Genomic DNA, 23131 nt, shown 5'->3' with positions numbered 1-23131 from the left:
GGGGCACAGGCTGGTCAGAACGGTGACAGCAGTGGACGTGGGAAAGGGTCAGATGCCAGGGTTCGGGGAGCCCAGCAGTTCAGCTAGTTTCAGCCGGAGAGGAAGCAGGCACCCCAGCCCCCAGGGAGGGAGTCGGCAGATGTGTGTGTGTGGGAGGGGGTGCATGTTGAGATGAGTTTTTCTTTTCTTTTCTTTTTTAAGACATTTTATCTAAAAGGCAGAGTGACAGACAGGCACACACACTTCCATCCTCTGGTTCCCAACCCAAATGGCCACAACAGCCAGGTCTGGGTCAGGCAGAGACCAGGAGCCAGGAGCTCCATCCGGGTCTCCCACGTGGTGCAGGTCGGGGGACCACCGGACCTCCCCACCTCAGCGGAGTGTGCTCCCACTGGGCACGGCAGTGGCGGCGTAGGGATGCGGGGCAGCAAGGTGGTCGTGGGTGGTTCCCGACCGCGCTGCGCCCCAGGGAAGCCCCGGCCTAGGAGGCTCAGGCTGGCGCTGGGGTCTCTCCTGCCCATAGCCGGAGCGTCCCGGGCCCAGGGCAGCCGAACGAGGCCTCGGGTGGTTAGGGGCCAGGCTCTGACCGAGCGGCCAGGGATGGGGCAGCCTTGGGTGGGGCGGAGCCGCAGAGTGGGCCAGGCGCGGGCGCTGCCCTCCGGCTCCTCCCCCCGGCCCGCCGCGCGCCCGCGCCTCCGGATTCCCGAGCGCGGGTGGGGGCTTCAGGCGGCGGCGGCGGCTCGGCTCGGCTCGGCCGGGGCGGGCGCGGGGCTGGGCGGGGGCCGGGGCGCGGGACGCGGGGCTGGGGCGCGAGAAGGGCGGTGCCTGCCCGCCCAGCCATGGCGGCCCCGGAGCCGACGCCGAGGAGGGGCCGTGAGAGGGAGCGAGAGGACGAGAGCGAGGACGAGAGCGAGATCCTGGAGGAGAGCCCGTGCGGCCGCTGGCAGAAGCGGCGGGAGCAGGTGGGCGCGGGCGGGCGACGCTGGCGGCCTCGGACGCCGCGGGCCCGACGCGCGCGCCCTGGAGAGAAGCCCCGGGCCTCCGAGGACCGGTCTTCTCCCTGGACCACCGTGCGTCCCCGGAATCCGGCCCTGGCATGCGGCCCACCGCTCCTGGGGGACCCAGCCACGAGCGCGCGGGGCTGAGGGACGGGCGCGCGCAGGGCCCGGTCCCACCCGCGGCGCGCGCTGCCCCGCCCAGGTGAACCAGGGGAACATGCCCGGGATCCAGAGCACGTTCCTGGCCATGGACGCGGAGGAGGGGGTGGAGGTGGTGTGGAACGAGCTGCACTTCGGCGACAGGAAGGCCTTCGCGGCCCACGAGGTGAGACCCGGCCCCGCCGCGCCGCGCCCCGGGCCGCCCCTCGCTGCTCCTGACCGCGCCCCCTGTCCAGGAGAAGATCCTGACCATGTTCGAGCAGCTGGCGCTCGTCGACCACCCTAACATCGTGAAGCTGCACCGCTACTGGCTGGACGCCTCGGAGACCCGCGCGCGGGTGAGCCGCGGTGGGGTGCGGGCGAGGCGCGGCGGGCGAGGCGCGGGCCGTGGGACCCGCCGCGAGCCCGCCCGCCACGCAGGTGGTCTTCATCACGGAGTACGTGTCGTCGGGCAGCCTCAAGCAGTTCCTGAAAAAGACCAAGAAGAATCACAAGGCCATGAACGCCCGGGTATGGGGGAGGGGGCGGGCCAGGGGTCAGGGTGGGGGTGGGCGCGGGGGGGGGGCGGGCTGCGCAGGCCCGGCCGCCCCCCCCAGCCCACCCGATGGCGTCGTGCGTCGCCGCTAGGCCTGGAAGCGCTGGTGCACGCAGATCCTGTCGGCGCTCAGGTGAGCCTGCGCCTGCGCGCCCGCGCCCCACGCCGGCCGGGCGCAGCCTGACCACGCGGCCTCTCCCTGCCCCGCGTCCGCAGCTTCCTGCACGCCTGCAGCCCCCCGATCATTCACGGCAACCTGACCAGCGACACCATCTTCATCCAGCACAACGGCCTGGTCAAGATCGGCTCCGGTGCGGGTGCAGGCGCGGACGCGGCGGCGGGGGCAGGGCCGGGCGGGGACCGTGGACGCCGCGGCCTCGCGCTGACGCCTCTGTCTCCCCGCCGGTGCCGGTGCAGTGTGGTACCGCATCTTCTCCAACGGTGCGTGGGGCTCGGGGTAGCCTTGGCTGCGGCCAGGTTGCGTCCGCTCAGCGCCCGCGCTCCCCTGCAGCCCTCCCGGACGATCTGCGCAGCCCGGTCCTGGCGGAGCGCGAGCAGCTTCGGAACCTGCACTTCTTCCCCCCGGAGTACGGAGGTGGGTCCGGGGGCTCGGCGCGCGCCTCGCGGGCCCTGCCCGGCCCTGCCCGGCTGCCCGGCCTCGCGTCTCCCTTTCAGAGGTGGCCGACGGCACCGCCGTGGACATCTTCTCCTTCGGGATGTGCGCGCTGGAGGTACTGGCCCTGGCTCCCCGCCCCTCCGTGCCGGGCGGCCTCCGCCTCACCGCTGTCCTCTCCACGCCCAGATGGCTGTGCTGGAGATCCAGGCCAACGGGGACGCCCGGGTCACCGAGGAGGCCGTGGCTCGGGCCCGGCATTCCCTGAGCGACCCCAACATGCGGGTGAGCAGCCTGCCCGGGCTCTGGGCCTGTGGCTGCCGCCGAGGGGTGTGCCAGCCACTTGCACAAAGCCCACCGGCGAGGAGGACCTTGCTAGGGCCCCAGGCGGGGTTTGGGGCCTAGGACCCTAGGGGATCAGCGCTGTGAAGCCAAGGGCACTAGAGACAGCCTTGGCACGTGGCGCACTGGACCTCCCCCCCCCCACACACACACCCGAGGCTGGCTCAGAGAGGGAGCCGCAGCGTCACGCCGTCTGCCCAGCCCCGAGACCTCCAAGCTTCCAGACCTGGGGCTCCAGGTGGATGGGGGCAGGGTGGGCAAAGCAAGTGTAGGGCGCAAGCCTTTCGGGTCGGAGGCCAAGGGTTAGCTCTGCGGCCCCAGGGGCTCCTGGGGAGCTGGGGCGGCCCGGTCCATGCAGCCCCTGAGGCAGAGCCTGAGCAGGGCCGGGCTGTGGGTAGGGCCCGCCTGTGTGCCCGGATAATGGCAGTCACTGCCCGCGGTGCCGGTGCCCTCCCGCTCAGAGTCGGAGCTGGCTTGGCTGCCCTCGGGGTGCCTTTCCCTGGGTATTCCCGCCCAGGGCTCCCGCTGGGACTCTGAGGCGAGAGGGGCTGCACCCTGGGGTGCGGGGTTTCAGGAGGCCTCCTCCCACGCCCTCAGGAGTTCATCCTGTCCTGCCTGGCCCGGGACCCTGCCCGCCGGCCCTCGGCCCACAGCCTGCTGTTCCACCGCGTGCTGTTTGAGGTGCACTCGCTGAAGCTCCTGGCGGCCCACTGCTTCATCCAGCACCAGTGTGAGTGGCCGGCCAGCTGGGCCTGGCGTCCTGGCGCGGCAGCGTCCCCCAGGACTGGGGCTCAGCCCGCCCGTGTATCCTGCGGCCCGCAGACCTCATGCCGGAGAACATGGTGGAGGACAAGACCAAGGCGCTGGATCTGCACGCCGTCATGGTGGAGGTCCCCCGGCCCCCCCGGCCCCCCGTGCAGTGGCGGTGAGCGGCCGCAGCCAGAGAGGCCCCTCTCCGGAGAGCCCTGGACGGCCACCGCTTACGCACTCCCTCCCCCGTGCCAGGTACTCGGAGGTGTCCTTCCTGGAGCTGGACAAATTCCTGGAAGATGTCAGGTGAGGGAGCTGGCTTGAGGCCGGGGAGCAGGTGGCCGTCAGGCCCGAGCCCCAGCTACCGCCTGCTGTACCCCAGGAACGGGATCTACCCGCTGATGAACTTCGCGGCCGCTCGGCCCCTGGGGCTGCCCCGGGCGCTGGCCCCACAGCCCGAGGAGGCCCAGAAGGCCAAGACCCCAACGCCAGAACCCTTCGACTCAGAGACCAGAAAGGTGAGTCTTGCCGCTGTAGTGCACCCCGTTTTCCCTGGGGCCCCCACAGCCCCATCCCCAGGCTGCCTGTGGCCAGGGCCAGCCCCCGCGGAGGCGGGGCTCCAAGGGCTGTTTCACCAGAGGCACCCCTGAAGACCCTTCCCCCACCTTGCTCCAAGCAGCCTCCTCTGTCCCCCCTTCACCACCACACCTGCAGGGCTGCAGAGGCCCGGCCACCTCCCTTCCCCTCCACCCAGCTTTCGGACCAGCCAGGGCCGCTAGCATCTGCTGACAGCACCACTGTCCACCCGCAGAAGCCCCTGCCCGGCCCCGCCCCGCCCCCACGCCGCCAGCCCCGGCATCGGCTCCGGCAGAGAGCAGGGGCAAGGACGCCCCGTTCCCCCGGCAAACAGCCCCGTTTCCGGTCTCTGCCGCCCCTCTGGGCCCTCGGGCAGCGTCAGCCCGTCCTGCTGGCCGCTGAGTTTCGGCCTCCCGCCTGCAGGTGATCCAGATGCAGTGTAACCTGGAGAGGAGCGAGGACAAGGCGCGCTGGCATGTGAGCGGGGGCGGGCGCTTGATGGGAGGAGCGGAGCCCGGGAGGGGAGGGGCAGGCCCGATGGTAGGGGGGGGGCAGGGGCGAGGGGCGGGGCCTGGGGGAGGAGCCCGATGGTAAGGGGGAGGCCTGGGAGGGGTGGGCCGGAAAGGGGCGGGGCCTGGGTTGTGAGGGGTCAGGCCCGATGGTAGGGAAGGGGCAGAGGTGAGGCCTGGGAGGAGCGGGGGGGGGGGGCTGAGGAGGGGCTGGAGCTTGATGGGAGGAGCGGAGCCTGGGAGGGGCGGGGCCTGACGGCAGGGGCCGGCGGGGGCGGGGCCCCAGTCCGCCGCGCCGACCGCAGCTCCCGCCCGCAGCTCACGCTGCTCCTGGTGCTGGAGGACCGGCTGCACCGGCAGCTGACCTATGACCTGCTCCCAAGTAGGCTGCGCGGAGACCCCGGGCGGCGGGCGGGCGCTGCGGGCGCGGCCGTGACCTCACGCCGGGGTCCCCGCCTGTCCCGCAGCTGACAAAGCCCAGGACCTGGCCGCCCAGCTCGTGCACTACGGCTTCGTCCGCGAGGTGCGCGGGGCGGGCGGCGCCCGGGCGGGCGGGGGGCGGCGCAGGGCGGGCCTGCCGGCGTGCCCGCCAAGCCTCCCTCCCTCGCAGGATGACCGGGCGAAGCTGGCCGCCTTCCTGGAGAGCACCCTCCGCAAGCACCGCGGAGCCTAGGGCCGAGCCCCTGGCCTGGGCGCGCGCCCCATGGGCACTGCCGAAGGCAGCCCTGTGGGCCCCGGGTGGGGTGGGGGTGGCGGGGCCCCTTGCGCCTCCACGGTCACCCTGCTATGTCCGCGGGTCTTCTGGCCGGGAGGCCCTCGGGAGGACACCTGGCCCGTGACTGGGCACTGGGCCTGCACGGCAGAACACGCACACCCCTCCCCCCCCCAAACCTGCAGGTGTCAGGCAGGGCGCTGGGCAGTGGGCAGGGCCGGACCTGGAGGGAGAAGCAGTGGGGAGAGCCCGGAGTCCAAGCTTCAGTGCCCGAAACCTAGGTCCCCTCCAGCCCACACCTGCCCAGAGTCCACCACCTGCTGTCCCGGCAGCCCCGCCATCGGGCCAAACTCATGCCCTCCTCCCTGGGCAGCCGGGAGCCACCAGGACATGGGTGCCTGGCTCTGGCCCATGTCACCCAAGTGCTGGGTCAGCCTTGCGCAGTCCGGTGCCGGCCCGGGGACACCTCCCCCACTCCTGCCTGGATCGCTTCCCAGGCCTGTCCACTCCCCACGAGGAAGGCTGACCACTGCGCCTGTCGGTGCCACCGTGAGGCCGCGTGCACTGGCCCAAGATGGCAGCCTTTGCTACAGCCGGGTGGGTGGGCGGGCTGACCCGGGCCCACCACCAGAGCCGGGGTGGGTTGAGCTCACGGCCCTGCCGTGGTGGGCGCTTCCTGCTGGCTGCAACCAGGGCGGCGGTCGGCTGCCAGAGGCTGCCTCGGCCCTTCCCCGCCCTCGAGGCCAGCGCCAGGAGCTTGAGTCTGCCCCAGTACCCCTCCTGTGCCTCAGGGAGGTGCTCCTGCCTCCCACGGCGCCCGGGACGACAGCCCTCTCGGCCCTCGGCGTCGGTCACACCTGAGAAAGCCTTGTGCCTGGTCAGCCGAGGGCTAGGGGCTGACCCCAGCCGAAGGCCAGCCCTGAGAACAAAGGTGTCTCGAGTCTCCGTGCCTTACGGTGCCCCCGTTGTACACATTCCAGTACTGCTCACGACACGGCCGCCGTCCCGCGCCTGCAGCTGGGTCGGGGTCTAACAGCACTCACACGGCCCAGGTCCCGGCTGAGCGAGCTGGCGACAGCGGACCGTGATTAAACGGAATTTTCCAAGCGTCCGAGCCATCGCCTCTGCTGAGCGTTGCATTTTCAGTTTTGTCTGCTCAGGGTGACACCACGTGCCTGAAAGCGGAACCGGTTCTTGAGGCAAACAGCCGTTTACCGCGCAGCCCCCCCACACAGCTGTTTACCGTGCAGCCCCTCACAGCCATTTACCGCCCAGCCCCCCCATTTATAATGCAGCCCCCCCAGCTCAGCTTCTCACCGTTTCTTCAGGCACTTGCAACCACTTTCCTCAAAACCACAGCGCGCTTTTAGCCCTGCTGCCTGGCTGCTTTCTCTTAAAAAGATTGATTTATTGTTTGAAAGGCAGAGGGAGAGGTCTTCCATCCACTGGTTCACTCCCCAAATGGCTACAATGACCAGGGCTGGGCCAGGCGGAAGCCAGGAGCTTCCTCGGGTCTCCCACGGGCGCAGGGGCCCAGGGACCTGGGCCATCCTCCACTGCTTTCCCAGGCCACAGCAGGGAGCAGCATCGAAGTGGGACAGCCGGGACGCGAACCAGCGCTCGGATGGGGTGCGGGCGCTGCAGGTGGCAGCCTTCCCTGCGCCACCACACTGGCTGGTTTTTCTGTATCCCGTGTCCCCAGGCAGCGTCCTCTGCAGGGGGGCGGCGGGCCCTGTCCTCACCCCACCTGCCCCACCTGCTCCGCTCCTCCACCAAGGTCCCTCCAGGGAACTCGGCGTCCTGGACTTTGTCAGCGCCTGCATCCCCAGTCAGCGGTCAGGTGCCCTGAAGTGGTGGACCTGGCCGTAGCCGTGGGGGTCCCCTGGCCGCCTGCCCTCTCTCTCTGTTGGAGCAGGAACTCCCTCCAGGTGTGCCAGGCAGCGTGGCTGGCAGGCACAGGGCGGCCTGCGGGCCTCACTCTGCCCTCAGCCGAGGGGCCAGGCAGCGTGCTGGCTGGGACCACCTCTCCCCAGGATCTGGGCGTGCCGTGCTGTTTCCTTCCACGTCCCAACCTTTGCACAGGGCTGCTCTCCCGGGGGTCCCGATTGCTCAGCACCTCAGAATGGCTGTAGAAGGTTTTCCTGAATTCTTTCCTTGTCGGCTCCACTTTCCTTATTTCCGGACACTACTGAGATGTAGAACTTATCTTTTTTTTTACTATTATTTATTTATTTGAGAGGCAGGGTTACAGAAAGAGAGAGAGAGACAGAGAGAGGTCTTCCATCCGCTGGGTCACTGCCCAGATGGCCGCAATGCCTGGGGCTGGAGCAGGCACTGAGACGCAGTGCAGCCTCCCGCGTCCGGGGTGGCGGTCACTGCTGCCGCCAGGGTCTGTGGGCAGCTGGAGCCTGGTGCCCACGCGTGCTTCCTCACCTGTGGAAACAGGCCTGGGTGCCCACCGAGCGGCTACTGTAAGGGTCGCTGGAGGTGACCAGCCCCACCACGGCCAGCAGAGGGTGGCGCTGGAGTGGATGCCTGGTGAGGAGGACCGGCCGGGGTTGCTGCTGGCACTGTGTTCTGGAAGATTCCAGCTGTGTGGAGGTGTTCACGGCGTGCTGAAGGTCATTGCACTGCGGCTCTGGGGCCTCACCCCACCTGCGTTGCCTCCGAGCCCCGCAGCCCTGGCTGTGCGGCTGCCTGGACTTGGGACTCCCAGTGGCTGGGGGCCTCTCGGCTGGCCGGCCTGCGGCCATTCCAGACAGTGCCAGCTTGGCTTTTTTTTTTTTTTTTTTTTTGGTAAAAGTTTATTTATTTATTTATTTGCAAGGTAGAGTTAGAGAGAGAGAGAGAGAGAGAAATCTGGAGCCAGGAGCTCTCTCCAAGTCTCCCACGCACGTGCGGGGGCCCAAGGACTCGGGCCATCCTCTACTGCTTTCCCAGGCCACAGCAGGGAGCTGGGTCGGAGATGGAGCAGCAGGACTTGGATGGGCACCCGTATGGGAGGCCGGCACTGCAGGTGGATGCTTAGCCTTCTGCACCACAGTGCTGGCCCCGCTTTTCTTAATTTTACATAAGGTAGGGGCCGGCGCTGTGGCAGAGTGGGTTAACGCCCTGGCCTGAAGCGCCGGCATCCCATATGGGTGCCGGTTCGAGACCCAGCTGCTCCACTTCCGATCCAGCTGTGGCCTGGGAAAGCAGCAGAAGATGGTCCAAGTCCTTGGGCCCCTGCACCCACGTGGGAGACCCGGAAGAAGCTCCTGACTCCTGGCTTCAGATTGGCACAGCTCCGGCTGTTGCGGCCAATTGAGGAGTGAACCAGCAGATGGAAGATTCTCTCTCTTTCCCTCCCTCCCTCTCCTCTCCCTGTGTAACTCTTTCAAATAAATAAATAAATCTTTAAAAAATTTACCTAAGCTATAGGAGTTTCTTGTATTTCCTATATACAGGTTCAGGAACAGTGACATCCCCACCCCACCCTCCGTCCTGCCCAGCTCCCACCCTTCCTCCTCCTCCCTCTCCCATTCCCACTCTTAAGTTTTACAAAGATCTGTATTCAGTTTACTTTATACTCATAAGGTTAACCCTACACTCAGTATGAAGACAAAGCCCTGCTCCTCAACAGTCGAGACGAGGGCTGTAAACAATCATGGAGTCTCAGAATGTCCGTTTCTCTCCAACACGTTGCATTCCAGGTACTCTGTTAGTACCACAGCTGGGGAAGCGTACCGCGTCTGTCTGTCTGGGCCTGGCGTGTTTCACTGAGTATAACGGTTTCTGGTTGTAGCCATTTCCTTGCAAAAGGCAAGATTACTTTTTTTTTTTTTACCTGAGTCGCACTCCTGATTTTTTTTTTTTTTTTTTTTTGACAGGCAGAGTGGACAGTGTGAGAGAGAGACAGAGAGAAAGGTCTTCCTTTTGCAGTTAGTTCACCCTCCAATGGCCGCCGCAGCCGGCGCACCGCGCTGATCCAAAGGCAGGAGCCAGGTGCTTCTCCTGGTCTCCCATGGGGTGCAGGCCCAAGCACCTGGGCCATCCTCCACTGCACTCCCGGGCCACAGCAGAGAGCTGGCCTGGAAGAGGAGCAACCGGGACAGAATCCGGCGCCCCGACCGGGACTAGAACCCGGTGTGCCAGCGCCGCAAGGCGGAGGATTAGCCTAGTGAGCCGCGGCACCGGCCAACTCCTGATTTCTTTATCCAGCCATCAGCTGATGGATGTCGGTGAGCTGAGCTGCCGTGGGCGTGGGGACTCAGATCTCTTTCTTACGCTGATTCCATTTCCTCCGGGTAAATCCCAGGAGGGGATTGCCGGTCTCTTCAACAAGTGGTGCTGGGAAGACCGATCTCCACGTTCAGAAGCAAGAAGCCTGACCCCTACCTTCCACCTCACACAAAAACCCACTCAGCATGAATCAGAAGTCTAAATCTATGACCTGACACCACCAGATTACCGGAGAACATTGGGGAGGCCCTGCAAGACTTTGCTAGAGGCAGGTTTCTCGGAAAACACCCCAGAGGCACAGACCAGCCAAGACTGACAAATGGGATTATGTCAAGCCAAGGCGCGTCCGCACTCCAAAAGAAACACTCAGAAACGTGAAAAAAAAAAAAAAATGAACAGAATTGGAGAAGTTATTTGCATACTCTGCAACTGATAGGATTAACAACAACAATCAATTTAAGAAATGGGTAAAGGGGCGGGTAAAGCCGCCGCCTGCAGCGCTGGCATCCCATATGGGTGCTGGTTCGAGTTCCGGCTGCTCTACTTCTGATCCAGCTCTCTGCTGTGGCCTGGGAAAGCAGTGGAAGATGGCCCACGTGCTTGGGCTTCTGCACCCATGTGGGAGACCTGGAGGTAGCTCCTGGCTCCTGGCTTCGGATCAGCACAGCTCCGGCCGTTGCGGCCATCTGGGGAGTGAACCAGAGGATGGAAGACCTCTCTCTCTTCCTCTCTCCTTCTCTGCCTCTCTTTCTCTCTCTGTGTAACTCCTTTCAAGTAAATAAATAAATCTTTAAAAAAAAATGGGCAAATGACTTGAATAGGAATTTTTCCTTTTTCTTTTTCTTTCTTTTTTTCTTTCTTTTTTTTTTTTTTTTGTAAGATTTATTTTATTTATTTGAAAGAGAGTTACAGAGAAAGGTCTCCCAACCTCTGGTTCACTCCTCAAATGGCCACAACAGCCGGAGCTGCGCCGATCCGAAGCCAGGAGCCAGGAGCTTCTTCCGGGTCTCCCACATGGGTGCAGGGGCCCAAGGACTTGGGCCATCTTCTGCTTTCCCAGGCCACAGCAGGGAGCTGGATTGGAAGAGGAGCAGCCGGGACTCAAACCAGCGTCTATATGCGATGCTGGTGCTGCAGGCCAGGTCTTTAACCTGTTATGCCAAAGTGCGGGGCCGGGGGGGGGGGTGTCCGCATTTCTCAAGAGAGGAAACTCGCGGCCAACAGATTCCTGATAAAATGCTCAGGATCACTGGCCATCAGGGAAATGCACATCAAAACCACAACAGGGTTTCACCTCGTCCCAGAATGGCTTCTACAGAAGTGAACACAGATGCTGGCCAGGATGTGGGGAGAAAGGTCCCCTAGTCCACTGTTGGTGGGGATGCACACTGGTGTAGTCACTGTGGAAGGCCTCAGAGTGTAGACGACCATGTGACCCAGCCTCCTCTCTCCAGCCGGGAGCTGGGCTGAGGATCCTCCTCCAAGCAGTCCGGATGGCTCTGTCAGAGGCCTGGCTATGGGGCTGGGGCTGGGTGCAGGGGCCTGGCTGTGGGGCTGGGGCTGGGGCTGGGTGCAGGGGCCTGGCTGTGGGGCTGGGACTGGGTGCAGGGGCCTGGCTGTGGGGCTGGGGTGCAGGGGCCTGGCTGTGGGGCTCGGGCTGGGGCTGGGTACAGGGGCCTGGCTGTGGGGATGGGGCTAGGGCTGGGGTACAGGGGCCTGGCTGTGGGGCTGGGTGCAGGGGCCTGGCTGTGGGGCAGGGTGCAGGGTGCAGGGGTCTGGCTGTGGGGCTGGGTGCAGGGGGCAGGGTCCTGGCTGTGGGGCTGGGGTGCAGGGGCCTGGCTGTGGGGCTGGGACTGGGGTGAATGGTGCAGGGGGCCTGGCTGTGGGGCTGGGACTGGGGTGAAGGGTGCAGGGGGCCTGGCTGTGGGGCTGGGTGCAGGGGGCCTGGCTGTGGGGCTGGGGTGCAGGGGGCCTGGCTGTGGGGCTGGGGTGCAGGGGTCTGGCTGTGGGGCTGGGATTGGGGTGAAGGGTGCAGGGGGCCTGGCTGTGGGGCTGGGACTGGGGTGAATGGTGCAGGGGGCCTGGCTGTGGGGCTGGGGTGCAGGGGGCCTGGCTGTGGGGCTGGGGTGCAGGGGCCTGGCTGTGGGGCTGGGGCTGGGGTGCAGGGGCCTGGCTGTGGGGCTGGGGCTGGGGTGCAGGAGGCCTGGCTGTGGGGCTGGGTGCAGGGGCCTAGCTTTGGGGCTGGGACTGGGGTGAAGGGTGCAGGGGGCCTGGCTGTGGGGCTGGGTGCAGGGTACAGAGGGCCTGGCTGTGGGGCTGGGGTGCAGGGGGCCTGGCTGTGGGGCTGGGGCTGGGTGCAGGGTGCAGGGGCCTGGCTGTGGGGCTGGGGTGCAGGGGCCTGGCTGTGGGGCTGGGTGCAGGGGGCCTGGCTGTGGGGCTGGGTGCAGGGTGCAGGGGCCTGGCTGTGGGGCAGGGATTCAGGGCCGCCCTCTCTGGGAGCTCAACCAGCCACGCGCTGGCGGGAGCTGGAGGCCAGGAAGATCTGCTTTGTCCAGCGGCCCCTGGCTGCACAACCCTCACACTGACCGGTGTGGGCCCGGGCACGGTGACCACTGCGGGGCCCTCCCGGCTCTTTTCAACAAAGCGTTTCCTTTCATTTCGGGGCGTCGGGGGGGTGGGGGCGGCCGGCCGGAGGGGTCTTCTCCCTCAGCGCGGGGCAGGGGACGCTGTAAAATGCATGGCCACTCTGGGGGTCCCTGTGAGGGACAGCGGCGCAAACACGTCCCCAAATCCGAGCGTCTGTCCCGTGAGCCTGCTCCGAGAGGCCGTGTAGACACGCCCGCGGCCAGCAGGGAAACCGCAGCGGCCAGAGGCCGAGGGGGGCCACGGCCGCGCGCCTCCGCCCCGGCGCGCGCGCTCCCGGCCCAGGCCCCGCCTCGCGCGCTCCCGCCTAGGCCCCGCCTCGCGCGCTCCTGCCCAGGCCCCGCCCCCTCCAGGGGGCGTCGCCTCCCTCGCCCCGCCCCGGAAGCGCGGTCCCTCTCCTTCCACGTCGGTCGCTCAAGGCTCTGTTATCGCGAGAGCGCCGCGCGCCGGGACCCAGATCGCGCGAGACTGCGGAGGCAGCAGCACCGTGTGGCGCGCGCGGCGGCCGCGACGGACGCAAGATGGCGACGGCGACCATAGCCCTCGTAAGTGAGCCCGCGAGAGGGCAGGCGGCCCTCGGTCGGCGGGAGCAGGTCGCCGGCTCGGCCCGGGCGCGGACGGCCTGCCGGGGTGCGGCGGTCCTCACGGCCCTCCCAGGGGCCCCCGCGGCCTCGAGTCGTGCGGGGCGGGGGCGGGGCAGGCGCGCGCCGGCGGCCGGTCCGCGGCCACCGCTTCCGGCCGCGGCCGTCGGCTTCCGGCCTCCGGACGGGGCGGGGACCCGGGGCGCGCCGGCGGGGGGCGGGCGTCCGCGCGCGCCTGGGGACGGCGGTGCTGTTGCCCCGCGCGGGGAGGGCGGGCGTGCCGGCTGCGCCCTCGCTTTGTCCCGGCCGCCGCGCCCGTGGGGCTGCCTCCCCTCGCAGACCCGTCTGCGCCGCAGCCCCTGCCGTGCGTCCCCGCCCCGGTCCGCCCCGCCCGGCCCCGCGGGAGCTTGGCGCTGTTGAGGGGGAAGCCCGAGCAGGGGGCGCCCCGGGGCCCGGCGCCGCGGTCGAGGGGGCGCCCCGCCCCCGCCAGGCCTGTTGTCAGCTGTCATGCTCGGGAGGCCAGCGAGAGCTGCCGCGCTCCTCCTGTTGTCTGCGCCGGCTTCCGGCAGGGAGGGAGCGTGCCGCCGGGGGCGGATTTGGCTGGCGCGGGTCTTGGGGCCGAATGCAGGGGGTTGCAGAAAGGCGTCCTCTGGGTGCGCTTCCGGCGTGGTGCTGCAGCCCCCTCCCAGCGGGCAGGGTCCCCGGTACCTGCAGCCCAGCCCTGTCCCAGCGGGCAGGGTCCCCGGAACCTGCAGCCCCTTCCCAGCGGGCAGGGTCCCCGGCACCTGCAGCCCAGCCCCCTCCCAGCGGGCAGGGTCCCCGGCACCTGCAGCCCAGCCCCCTCCCAGCGGGCAGGGTCCCCCGGCACCTGCAGCCCCCTCCCAGCGGGCAGGGTCCCCGGCACCTGCAGCCCAGCCCCCTCCCAGCGGGCAGGGTCCCCGGCACCTGCAGCCCAGCCCCCTCCCAGCGGGCAGGGTCCCCGGCACCTGCAGCCCAGCCCCCTCCCAGCGGGCAGGATCCCCGGCACCTGCAGCCCAGCCCCCTCCCAGCGGGCAGGGTCCCCGGCACCTGCAGCCCAGCCCCCTCCCAGCGGGCAGGGTCCCCGGCACCTGCAGCCCAGCCCCCTCCCAGCGGGCAGGGTCCCCCGGCAGCTGTGTCCTTGGCTCCCTGCTCTGAGCTTTGCAGCTCTGATTGCCTGACCTGTTCCCAGTTGGGGCCGTTGACCTTGGGTTCCTTCTTGGGCACAATTTTATCCTCTCTTCCTGGAGACTTGGGAGACCCGGCCCATTGGGTGCCTCCCAGAGGAGAGCCCCTGGCTGTGGCCTGGCGCGGGGCCACGCGCTTGCTGTCCATGGCTGTTTTCTTCTTGGGGTTCGTTAGCCTCGGCAGTCAGCTTAGGTGCAGCTGGCTTTGTCTGCCGGCAGTTGGCCAGGGGGCTCCTGCGAGAGGTGTCTCCTGCTGTGTGTGTGTGCAGCCAGCGCAGAGCCGGCCGTGGGCGCTCCCGGCACAGGACGGGGAGGCAGCCGCCAGCGCGCCCTGGGTCCGACTCTGAGGGCTCCACACTGCCGATCCTAGGGTTTGCGCAGGACGCACTGAGGGGTGGGCACCTCAAGAAACTGCTTGAAAGTGAAGTTCAAGTTAAAACGTAAGGTGTTTTGGTACAGAAAATTTTTGAAATCCTTTGTACAAAGTTTTTTTCTTTTTTTTAATGTTTATGAAAGTGCACATCATGAAAACCCTATGCATGGATTTCAGGATTTTTTCTACCAAAATAAACATGTCTTTTGTTTTTATTTGCGGGGCAGACAGACAGAGCTCTCCTCCTTTGATCCTTCCTCAAGTGCCCGGAACAGCCCGGGCTGCACCAGGCCGGAGCTGAGCGCTGGGGCTGAATCCCAGGTCTCCCATGGAGGGGACGGGCTGACTGCTGTACCCTCCCGGGACGCCTCTCAGGCCGTCTGTTAGCAGGAAGCTGGAACTGGGAGCCAGGGCCCAGAGTCCAGTCCAGGCACTCTTGGATGGGGTGTAGAGGTCTCCCGCCCACCAAGATATATTGTATTTATTTGAAAAACCGGGTTACGGAGAGAGAGAGGTCTTCCATCTGCTGGGTCACTCCCCAGATGGCCACAGCAGCCAGAGCTGGGCTGATTCGAAGCCAGGAGCTTCTTCCGGGTCTTCCACGTGGGTGCAGGGGCCCAGGCACCTGGGCCATCTTCTGTTACTTTCCCAGGCCACAGCTGAGAGCTGGGTGGGAAGTGGAGCCGCCGGCACTGCAGGCCGCTGCTTTAACCCGCTGTGCCACAGCATGGGCCCTGGATGTGGTTGTCTTAGCCAGTACTTCAGACGCCTGCCGCTGAGCCTAACGTGGCTCCAGGTGCTGTGCGCTCCGGAGGTGAGGCGCTCAGTGTCTGAGGCAGCCGGGAGCCTGAGGCCTGGACACCAGTGCCTGGGCTGCCCTGCTTCTCGGAGGGGCCCCTGCCCAGTGCCGACGCGTGTGGCTGTGACGATGGCCACTCTGAGGGAGCGGTTAGCCCAGCCCTGCTCCCCGGGGCCGGAGGACTTCCTTCTGTCGTGGATGTCGTCCTGGGCCGTGCGTTCGGAGGGCAGGAAGGCAGGACAGGACGGTGCCCCCACGGTCACTTCCTGAAACCATGTCTTCCGTGGGCGTTGAGCCTGTGTCCCCGCTCTGGGGAGGCCTGCCCTCAGGGCTGTTCCCCGGCATGCGTGGGGCTGACATCCAGAGCAGTGCCAGGCGCTCCGTCCCCAGCAGGCTGGGTCCCCGGCGCGGCCCGTGCCAGGTCAGCCAGCTGCAGGGGTGGGAGCTGAGAGGGTGAGAACACTGCGCTGTGCGGTCCTGCCCAGCCTCCCGCACACCGCTCATCTGGCGGGAGCTGCCCCTCCTCCTACCTGCCTGGCTAGGGCTCTGTCCAGTGCGGAGGAGCAGGCCCGGAGCTGCGCTCCGAGGAGTTAGGCAGCCCTGAGCAGTGTGGCTGCGGAGAGGCCGGCCTTGCGCTGTTGGCGGGGGGGGGGGGGGGGGGGGCTCTTCAGCTCAGGCCTAGGCCTGGCCAGAACCTGTGGAAGCAGCGGGACTGGTGCCGAGCTGTAGTCCAGCCCTGCCGCCTGGGGAGGGCGTGGGGGAGACAGCTGGGCACCTGCCACTGCCCGCTGCTGGGAGACGGGGGTGGGAGTGCACGCTGTTCCCCTCTTCCTCCTCGCTGCCAGCTCAGGCCTGTCCCAGATGCCACTTGGGCCAGGGCCTGGGCTGCTGTGGGTGTGAGGAATGGGCAGTGTGGGGTGGAGGTAGCGTTGAGAATAATTCAGGGATCAGGCCAGAGCTGATCTCTTCCTATGTCTCCGCCTGGCCTCCTTTGTCCACGGGGAGCTCAGCCATTAGTGTGGGCAGAGGAGGGGGCTGGGGTGGGTGGGGCCGTGTGACCATCCATGACAACGTGTCCTTCTTTGCCTACAGCAGGTCAATGGCCAGCAAGCAGGGGGGTCTGAGCCGGCGGCGGCGGCGGCAGTGGTGGCAGCGGGAGACAAATGGAAACCTCCGCAGGTACTGACCTTGGGCGTCCTCTCCCTGGGCCTCCGTCTGCCTGCCGGCTGGCCGGCCTACACACCCTAACCAGAGAGCCGTGGTGGGGCGTGGGTCAGGAGCCCCGGGGGCGCGGCTTTGCCATCTGCCTGTGGGACTGTGGGACTGTGGGCCATGTCCTGAGCCTGTGCTGCCCTGGCCCCGCCCAGCCCCAGCCTGCTTCTCCCGGGCCAGTGGTCTGGCTGGGTGGGGCTCCTGGGACTGGCCAGCAGGGCTGTCATGCTGTGTGGAAGGTGTAGAATGCGAGCGAGAAGCGCAAGCCTCATTGTAGCGCTTTGTGAGTTTACAAAAGGAGCACAAGATAGGGTATTGGAGAAAGGACAGGGCTGGCTGGGACCGCCCCGCCCCGCCCCGCTCCCCGCCTGGGCCCCTCGCTCCAGGGTGGGTGCAGGTGGGCCTTGGGAGCAGAGCTCGGCCCTGCAGCTGGGTGCTTGGTTCTTTGTGCTGCCCCATCCCGAAGGCCCCAGCAGCCTCTCGAGGTGGCCCCTTGGAGCTAGGCTCTCCCGCCCCCCAGGCACGGGGGGTGTGGTATGCAGCCTTTCCCCCAGCCGGCCATTGGTTGGTGGGAGAAGGGCCTTTTGTTTCTCAAGACAAAGAGGAGATTGAGGAGTTTCTAGGGGGCTGAGAGGGCTGGCATTGATTACCATGGTGACAGCCTGCTCTGCCCTCTCCCACTAAGGAGACATGGGCTTGGGGCCAGCTGGGAGAGCGGCCAGGACAGGCCAGTGTGAACCAGACTGGCGCCGACCTCTGATAGGCCTTGGGGCTCACCAGGATGGGGTTCTCGGGGTCTGGGTCTGCAGCCCAGCCTGGATCCTAGCTTTGCACTCCTCCCCGCCCCTCTCGAGCCTGTGGAGTCTGTGGTTTGGAGCTGTGGACAGGCAGACCTGCCCTGTGCTCCCTGTGCGCACTTTACCACGACCCTGCTGGACGCCCACGGTCTTCCCTTGCCAAGGGCCGGGAAACACGATGCTCATGGCTTCCGCTGGGGTCTGCAGCCCAGCCCAGCCGCCCTGTCCCTGGGCAGTGTCCACCCTGCCTGGTGCCTCCCAGTGGCAGGCATGGCCTGTGCAGGTGCTTGGCACCTTTGGGGCTCTTGGGCAGAGGGAGGGGCTGCGATGGGGAGCGCTTTGCCTGCACTGTTCCTCCATTGGCCCTGGAAGCCAAGTTCATGTCCATTTCGGGGACTCACTCTGACAAGGCTGAGAAGCCTGGGTGCCAGGCAGCCCAGGATCCGGCAGTTCTGGGATGTTTGGAGCCTGACCGCTTTCCCCGGGGGCAGGGGGACTGGCAGCAAGGGGCTCCCCCTCTCCTGCTGCCTGGACCCACCCTGGTGCTGGGTTGGCCCGGAATCCCTGGGGGAGACCCGCATCCCCGCCAGGCAGGGGACAGCAGGTGCTGGGCCTGGCCCTGGAGGGGCGGGGGCCGTGAGGGGCCTCAGGCTGCTGCTGAACCAGTCCCCGCCCTCCAGGGCACAGAAGCCATCAAGATGGAGAACGGGCAGAGCACAGCCGCCAAGCTGGGGCTGCCTCCCCTGACGCCCGAGCAGCAGGAGGCCCTCCAGAAGGTGAGCGTGTGTCTTCCTGGGGGGCTCTGCCGGGGGCGGGCGGGGCCGGCCCTCCCCGCGGGCGGGGCCCCCAGTGCTCCTCACCGCTGTCTCCCGCAGGCCAAGAAGTACGCCATGGAGCAGAGCATCAAGAGCGTGCTGGTGAAGCAGACCATCGCCCACCAGCAGCAGCAGCTCACCAACCTGCAGGTGAGCGCGCCCCGCCCGCACCCCGCCGCCCACGCCGCCTCCTCTTCGCTCTCTTCCTCCTCCCCAGAAGGTGTGAACGGTTCTCACATGCGCAAGGACTCTCGGGACCCTCGGGGTCCTCCTCTGTAGCTCCTCCTGTCCCCTCCACGGCCCCTCCCTGTCGCCGGGGGCTCCCCAGTGCTCCCCTCAGGCTGCACGGCTGCGGTGGCGGCGTGCGGGCTGTGCACCCTCCTGCCCCTGCGGCCTTGGATCAGGCGGTCAGGCTCCCACCCCTGCAGCGAGTCCAGACTATCGGGGCTAGGGCCCGGGGCCAGGGGACGGTCTGGGGGTGCCTCCCGGACTCTGCCCTAAGCGTACGGCCAGAGGCTTCGCAGTCAGAGGCCAGCGGTTCCTGGGCCTCGTGCCTCCCACCCCCTCCCCGCCCTCAGACGTGCACGCTGCCGGGAAGCCCGGCTGTTCACTGCTATCCGTGCGTCCCTCTCCTCCGGCGAGGCTGCGGGCAGGGCTCCGGGGCCCGGACGCCCCCGTGGGCAGGCGCCAGCGGCCAGCTAGGCGGCGGCAGCATGGGAAGGCAGGTGGGCCTCCCAGGCAGGGGGACTGGGCCTGCGGCCGCCTGCGTGAGGTGCTGACGAGAGCGGGCCTGCTCGGCTCCAACAGACTGAACTCTGTGTTTACTGTCTTTCAGATGGCAGCAGTGACAATGGGCTTTGGAGATCCTCTCTCACCTTTGCAATCGGTCAATAGACTTGCTCACTTCTGCCGGGGCTCTGTCCTTAGTCAGGCTAGGGGGGGCAGTGCGGCCCGCGCGCTGGGGACCTTGCGCCCTAGCCGGCCCTGCCCGCCAGCTCAGGACGAGCGCAGCAGAGCGCCAGGCGCGGCGGGCCAGTGTGTGGGCGCCCACCCCGGGACCGCCCCCAGGGGAGGCCTCCGTCTGCTCTGAGGGCCCGCCTTAAAACTAACCGGCCAGGTAACTGCGGAGCGGAGGGCAGCTGCCGGCGCCAGGCCCGTCCACCGTGCCGCCAGCTCCGTCAGTATCCAGGCTGCCCGGGCTCTTGGGTTGGGGTCAGGCCCCTGAGGAGAGAGGGGTCCTAACCCATGGCCCCATCATGGAGGGAGGACGGATGGAGGGCGGAGTTGGGGGGGCCCCAGCAAGCGAGTGAGGGAAGGGCAGAGGCCGGGGACTTGAGCCTAGGGCCTGGCTCTCAACGAGGGGCAGAGGCCACGAGGCCGGGGGGAGGAGGAGGCAGAGGCCATGGCCAGGCCTGCGGAGGGACTGGGGAAGGAGACGCCCCCTCCCTTTCTCGGAGGCTGAGGCGGCGGCCAGGCCCCCCTCGAGGGAGGGCAAGGGTGCAGCTTGGCCCCGACTCTGGGCTGTGTGCAGGGCTCTCGGCGAGGCCTCTCTGAGAGCCCCAGGTGGGGGAGGCGTGGCAGGAGACAGCAGCGTGCCCTCCGTGGCTGGGGAACCCCACAGTGAAGAGGAGACGAGACCCTGTCTTGGGCAACTCTGACCTGAGGGGAGACGGGGAGTCCGCTGGGAGGGGCGTGGCTGCACCGGCAGGTCCTTGGTCTGAGCGGGAGCCTGAGGCCAGGTCAGAGGGCAGCAGCCCCATTTTCAGGGACTTCCTAGTTTGAGGGAAGGCCCCGTCTGAGGGAGGGGAGGCTCGGCCAGCGCTGGGCTGGCCGGTGTCTCTGGCCCCACTGGCCCCTTTGTGAGGGTGAGAGGAGAGCCTCGCTGCTGGGCGGGGCGGGCTCTGGCTCGCTGGCCTCTGGTTTGCAGCCCGCTGCCTCTGGCTCTGGCGCCCCTGCCTGGCACGCCCACGTGAGGTGGGAGGGCCCTCGGCACGGTCCAGCTCACAGCCACAGGCCTGTGTCCTCCCCAGCGACAGAGATCCCAGGGCTTTTCCGTTGGGGTCTGCTACCCATGCTGCTCCCAGGGGCCACGCCAGCAGCCTTGCTGTGGCCAGCTCCCGTGGCTGTCGCACGGGCTGTAGGTGGCTCTTTTCTGTGGAGGGGAGGGAGTGTGCGTGTAGAGCATCGAGGCCCCCCCCCCCAGAGTCAGCCCCGCACAAGCTGCTGCCCCTCCTGTCTCTCCAGGGAGCCCCTGTCCGGGCCTCTGACCTCTGACCTCCCCCGGGCCTCTTCTGGGCAGCGCTGCCCTGTCTTCTCTTCTGCCCTCCAGACAGTGGGTCCCTCCACCTGGACTCCTCCTCTGCCTGCTTGGCCGGGGCAGCGGGAGGCCCTCCCAGCTCAGCCTGGGCTCCCTGGCCCCCAGACTGGAGGGTGGGCTGGGTGGGAGGGCGCACAGCCCCCGCCCCCACCCACCTGCCGGCTTACTGCTGCAGTCTGCTGGGGTGGGCGAGCTGGGAGGCACCGTGGCCACCCTGGGCCTGCTCTTCCTTCCTGGGGGTGGGGTCCTCCTGACCCCCTCGCCCTGACTACAGGGGCCGAGCCTGCACCTCGCTGTCGTGTGGGCAGCCCTCCCCACAGTAGTGCCGGGGGTGGGCCAGGAGGGGAGTGGGCCGCCGGGCCTCCTGCACCCCTGACCAGCCGGTGGCTGTCTCCCCTGTCCTGCTGCAGATGGCGGCTCAGCGGCAGCGGGCGCTGGCCATCATGTGTCGGGTCTACGTGGGCTCCATCTACTACGAGCTGGGGGAGGACACGATCCGCCAGGCCTTCGCCCCGTTTGGCCCCATCAAGAGCATCGACATGTCCTGGGACTCTGTCACCATGAAGCACAAGGTGACAGGCGCGGCCCGCCCCCGCCCCCGCCCCCGCCGCCCCGGCGCGAGCCTCACGCGTGCTCCCCTGTGCCTAGGGCTTTGCCTTTGTGGAGTACGAGGTCCCCGAAGCCGCACAGCTGGCCTTGGAGCAGATGAACTCCGTGATGCTGGGGGGCAGGAACATCAAGGTGAGGGCAGGGGCCGGGCCCCCACGGCGCGGAGCAGCGCCGGGCGGCCGGGCTGACAGGTGCCTCTGGCCCCCCCGCCCCCTCCCCAGGTGGGCAGGCCCAGCAACATTGGGCAGGCCCAGCCCATCATCGACCAGCTGGCTGAGGAGGCGCGCGCCTTCAACCGCATCTACGTGGCCTCCGTGCACCAGGACCTGTCGGACGACGACATCAAGAGTGTGTTTGAGGCCTTCGGCAAGATCAAGTCCTGCACGCTGGCCCGGGACCCCACCACCGGCAAGCACAAGGGCTACGGCTTCATTGGTGAGCTGGGGGCGGCGGCGGCGGCGGCGGCGGGCGCCCCGTGCCGAGGCTGCCCCCTCACGGCCCCCTGCCCTGCAGAGTACGAGAAGGCACAGTCGTCCCAGGACGCCGTGTCCTCCATGAACCTCTTCGACCTGGGCGGCCAGTACTTGCGGGTGGGCAAGGCCGTCACACCCCCCATGCCCCTGCTGACACCTGCCACACCTGGAGGTCTCCCGCCTGCTGCTGCTGTGGCCGCAGCTGCAGCCACGGCCAAAATCACAGCTCAGGTAGGGACCTGCGGTGACACGGGTCTGGCCTGTAGGGGTGCTGAGTGGAGGTGACAGGGCTGAGCGTGGTGGCCTTTTGGGTTGCAGGAAGCCGTGGCTGGAGCGGCAGTGCTGGGTTCCTTGGCTACACCTGGACTGGTGTCCCCAGCCCTCACGCTGGCCCAGCCCCTGGGGGCGTTGCCGCAGGCTGTCATGGCTGCACAGGCGCCGGGAGTCATCACAGGTGGGTCTGCGCGGGGCAGGGTCCCCTCCTCCCGCGGCCCGGCCGGCCGTCGCGCACTGGGGGAGGGGTGACTGCTGGACCCGGCTGGTGTTGCTGCAGGTGTGACCCCGGCCCGTCCTCCCATTCCTGTCACCATCCCCTCCGTGGGCGTGGTGAACCCGATCCTGGCCAGCCCCCCCACCCTGGGACTGCTGGAGCCCAAGAAGGAGAAGGAGGAGGAGGAGCTGTTCCCCGAGTCCGAGCGGCCCGAGATGCTGAGCGAGCAGGAGCACATGAGCATCTCGGGCAGCAGCGCGCGCCACATGGTGATGCAGAAGCTGCTGCGCAAGCAGGAGGTGGGCGGGGCCGGGGGCGGGCCGGGGCGGGGCCGGCGCGCGGGCGGGGGCGGGGCCGGCGCTCAGCGCTCCGCGCTCTGCCCCCCACAGTCCACGGTGATGGTTCTGCGGAACATGGTGGACCCCAAGGACATCGACGACGACCTGGAGGGGGAGGTGACGGAGGAGTGCGGCAAGTTCGGGGCCGTCAACCGCGTGATCATCTACCAGGAGAAGCAGGGCGAGGAGGAGGACGCCGAGATCATCGTGAAGATCTTCGTGGAGTTCTCCGTGGCCTCCGAGACTCACAAGGCCATCCAGGCCCTCAACGGCCGCTGGTTCGCCGGCCGCAAGGTGGTGGCCGAGGTGTACGACCAGGAGCGCTTCGACAACAGCGACCTCTCGGCCTGACCGCGGCCCCCCCCCCGGACTCGCTCTGCCTCCCCGTCTGGGTTCTCTGTGACAGTCGTGTCCCCGGGCCGGGGGCGCTGCCCGCCCCGTCTGTAGTGTGGATAAAGGAGCAGGAGCTGCTGGCTCTCGACGTGCCTGTGTCCCGCATCGTTCCGGGGGCCGGCGCTGGTGCGCGCGCGCGCGTGCGGACGTGCGTGCAGGGAGCCACGCCGGCCGCGGGTCTGCAGCCGCACGGGGTGGGCGCGAGGGGCCTGGGGCTGAGGAGGAGGGAGGCGACCGGGAGTGCGCGCGCGTCGGTCCGGCCGTGCTGTGGACCTGGGGGCAGCCGCCGGGGCTCGCGGCAGGCCTGGGGGGCGGGGCGGGGCGCTACGGAGCTTCCCGGGGCCTCCGCGTTCGGGCTGGAGCCGGCTTCCCGGCAGGCTGTGCGCGAGGTCCTCGGAGGCGGCGCGGTGCCTTCTGGGGGTTGTAGTTCGGGCGGCGAGGGCGGGACTCGGCTTCCCGGCGGGCCGCGCGACGGCGGGGCAGTCGGCGGGCAGCAGCGGCGGCGGTGGTTCCGGCGGCGGGCGGACGAGCGGGCGGGCCGAGCCGAGCTGTGCTTGAGCGGGCGGGCGGGCGGGCGGGATGCGGAGCCGCCGGCGCTTCCTGGCCGCCTGAGAGTCGAGTCCCGGCCGCCTCCGCGCCGGCCCCGCGGCCCGAGAGCCGGGAGCGCCGGC

The 23131-nt window shown here is 67.9% G+C and overlaps 2 protein-coding genes and 1 long non-coding RNA gene across 8 annotated transcripts; all 3 read left to right on the top strand.

The window, feature by feature from the left end:
* Positions 1–686: 686 nt before the first annotated feature.
* NRBP2 (nuclear receptor binding protein 2) lies at positions 687–6305 on the top strand. Of its 2 annotated transcripts, XM_051831183.2 has the most exons (18): positions 689–962; positions 1201–1323; positions 1394–1495; positions 1578–1667; positions 1785–1825; positions 1909–2003; positions 2110–2133; positions 2204–2287; positions 2368–2423; positions 2495–2590; positions 3245–3377; positions 3470–3572; positions 3653–3703; positions 3780–3915; positions 4397–4450; positions 4801–4864; positions 4950–5005; positions 5093–6305. In XM_051831183.2, the coding sequence occupies exons 1-18, from the start codon at positions 840–842 to the stop codon at positions 5153–5155; spliced, it is 1494 nt and encodes a 497-aa protein (XP_051687143.2). In that variant the 5' UTR covers positions 689–839; the 3' UTR covers positions 5156–6305. The 2 variants fall into 2 exon arrangements, with proteins under 2 accessions (XP_051687144.2, XP_051687143.2); XM_051831184.2 differs by lacking the exon at positions 2110–2133 and having other exon boundaries at positions 687–962.
* A 2908-nt stretch (positions 6306–9213) lies between these two features.
* On the top strand, positions 9214–9825 carry LOC138849997 (uncharacterized). The gene is made up of 2 exons (XR_011389368.1): positions 9214–9414; positions 9492–9825. It is a non-coding gene; the product is annotated as an uncharacterized lncRNA (long non-coding RNA).
* Positions 9826–12400: 2575 nt separating this feature from the next.
* PUF60 (poly(U) binding splicing factor 60) lies at positions 12401–22548 on the top strand. 5 transcript variants are annotated; one of them, XM_070075624.1, is made up of 12 exons: positions 12439–12603; positions 16109–16195; positions 17706–17801; positions 17901–17990; positions 18676–18726; positions 20568–20729; positions 20806–20898; positions 20988–21201; positions 21280–21470; positions 21558–21693; positions 21793–22028; positions 22119–22548. In XM_070075624.1, exons 1-12 carry the CDS (start codon positions 12580–12582, stop codon positions 22416–22418), a joined length of 1680 nt encoding a protein of 559 aa, XP_069931725.1. In that variant the 5' UTR covers positions 12439–12579; the 3' UTR covers positions 22419–22548. The 5 variants fall into 5 exon arrangements, with proteins under 5 accessions (XP_069931727.1, XP_069931725.1, XP_069931728.1 ...); XM_070075625.1 differs by having other exon boundaries at positions 12494–12603; positions 16112–16195; XM_070075626.1 differs by lacking the exon at positions 18676–18726 and having other exon boundaries at positions 12401–12603.
* Positions 22549–23131: the final 583 nt, after the last annotated feature.

Source organism: Oryctolagus cuniculus, chromosome 6, assembly GCF_964237555.1.
Source record: "Oryctolagus cuniculus chromosome 6, mOryCun1.1, whole genome shotgun sequence".
Lineage (NCBI taxonomy): Eukaryota > Metazoa > Chordata > Mammalia > Lagomorpha > Leporidae > Oryctolagus > Oryctolagus cuniculus.
Note: the sequence above shows the minus strand (reverse complement) of the source record. Positions and strands in the feature narration are given on the sequence as shown.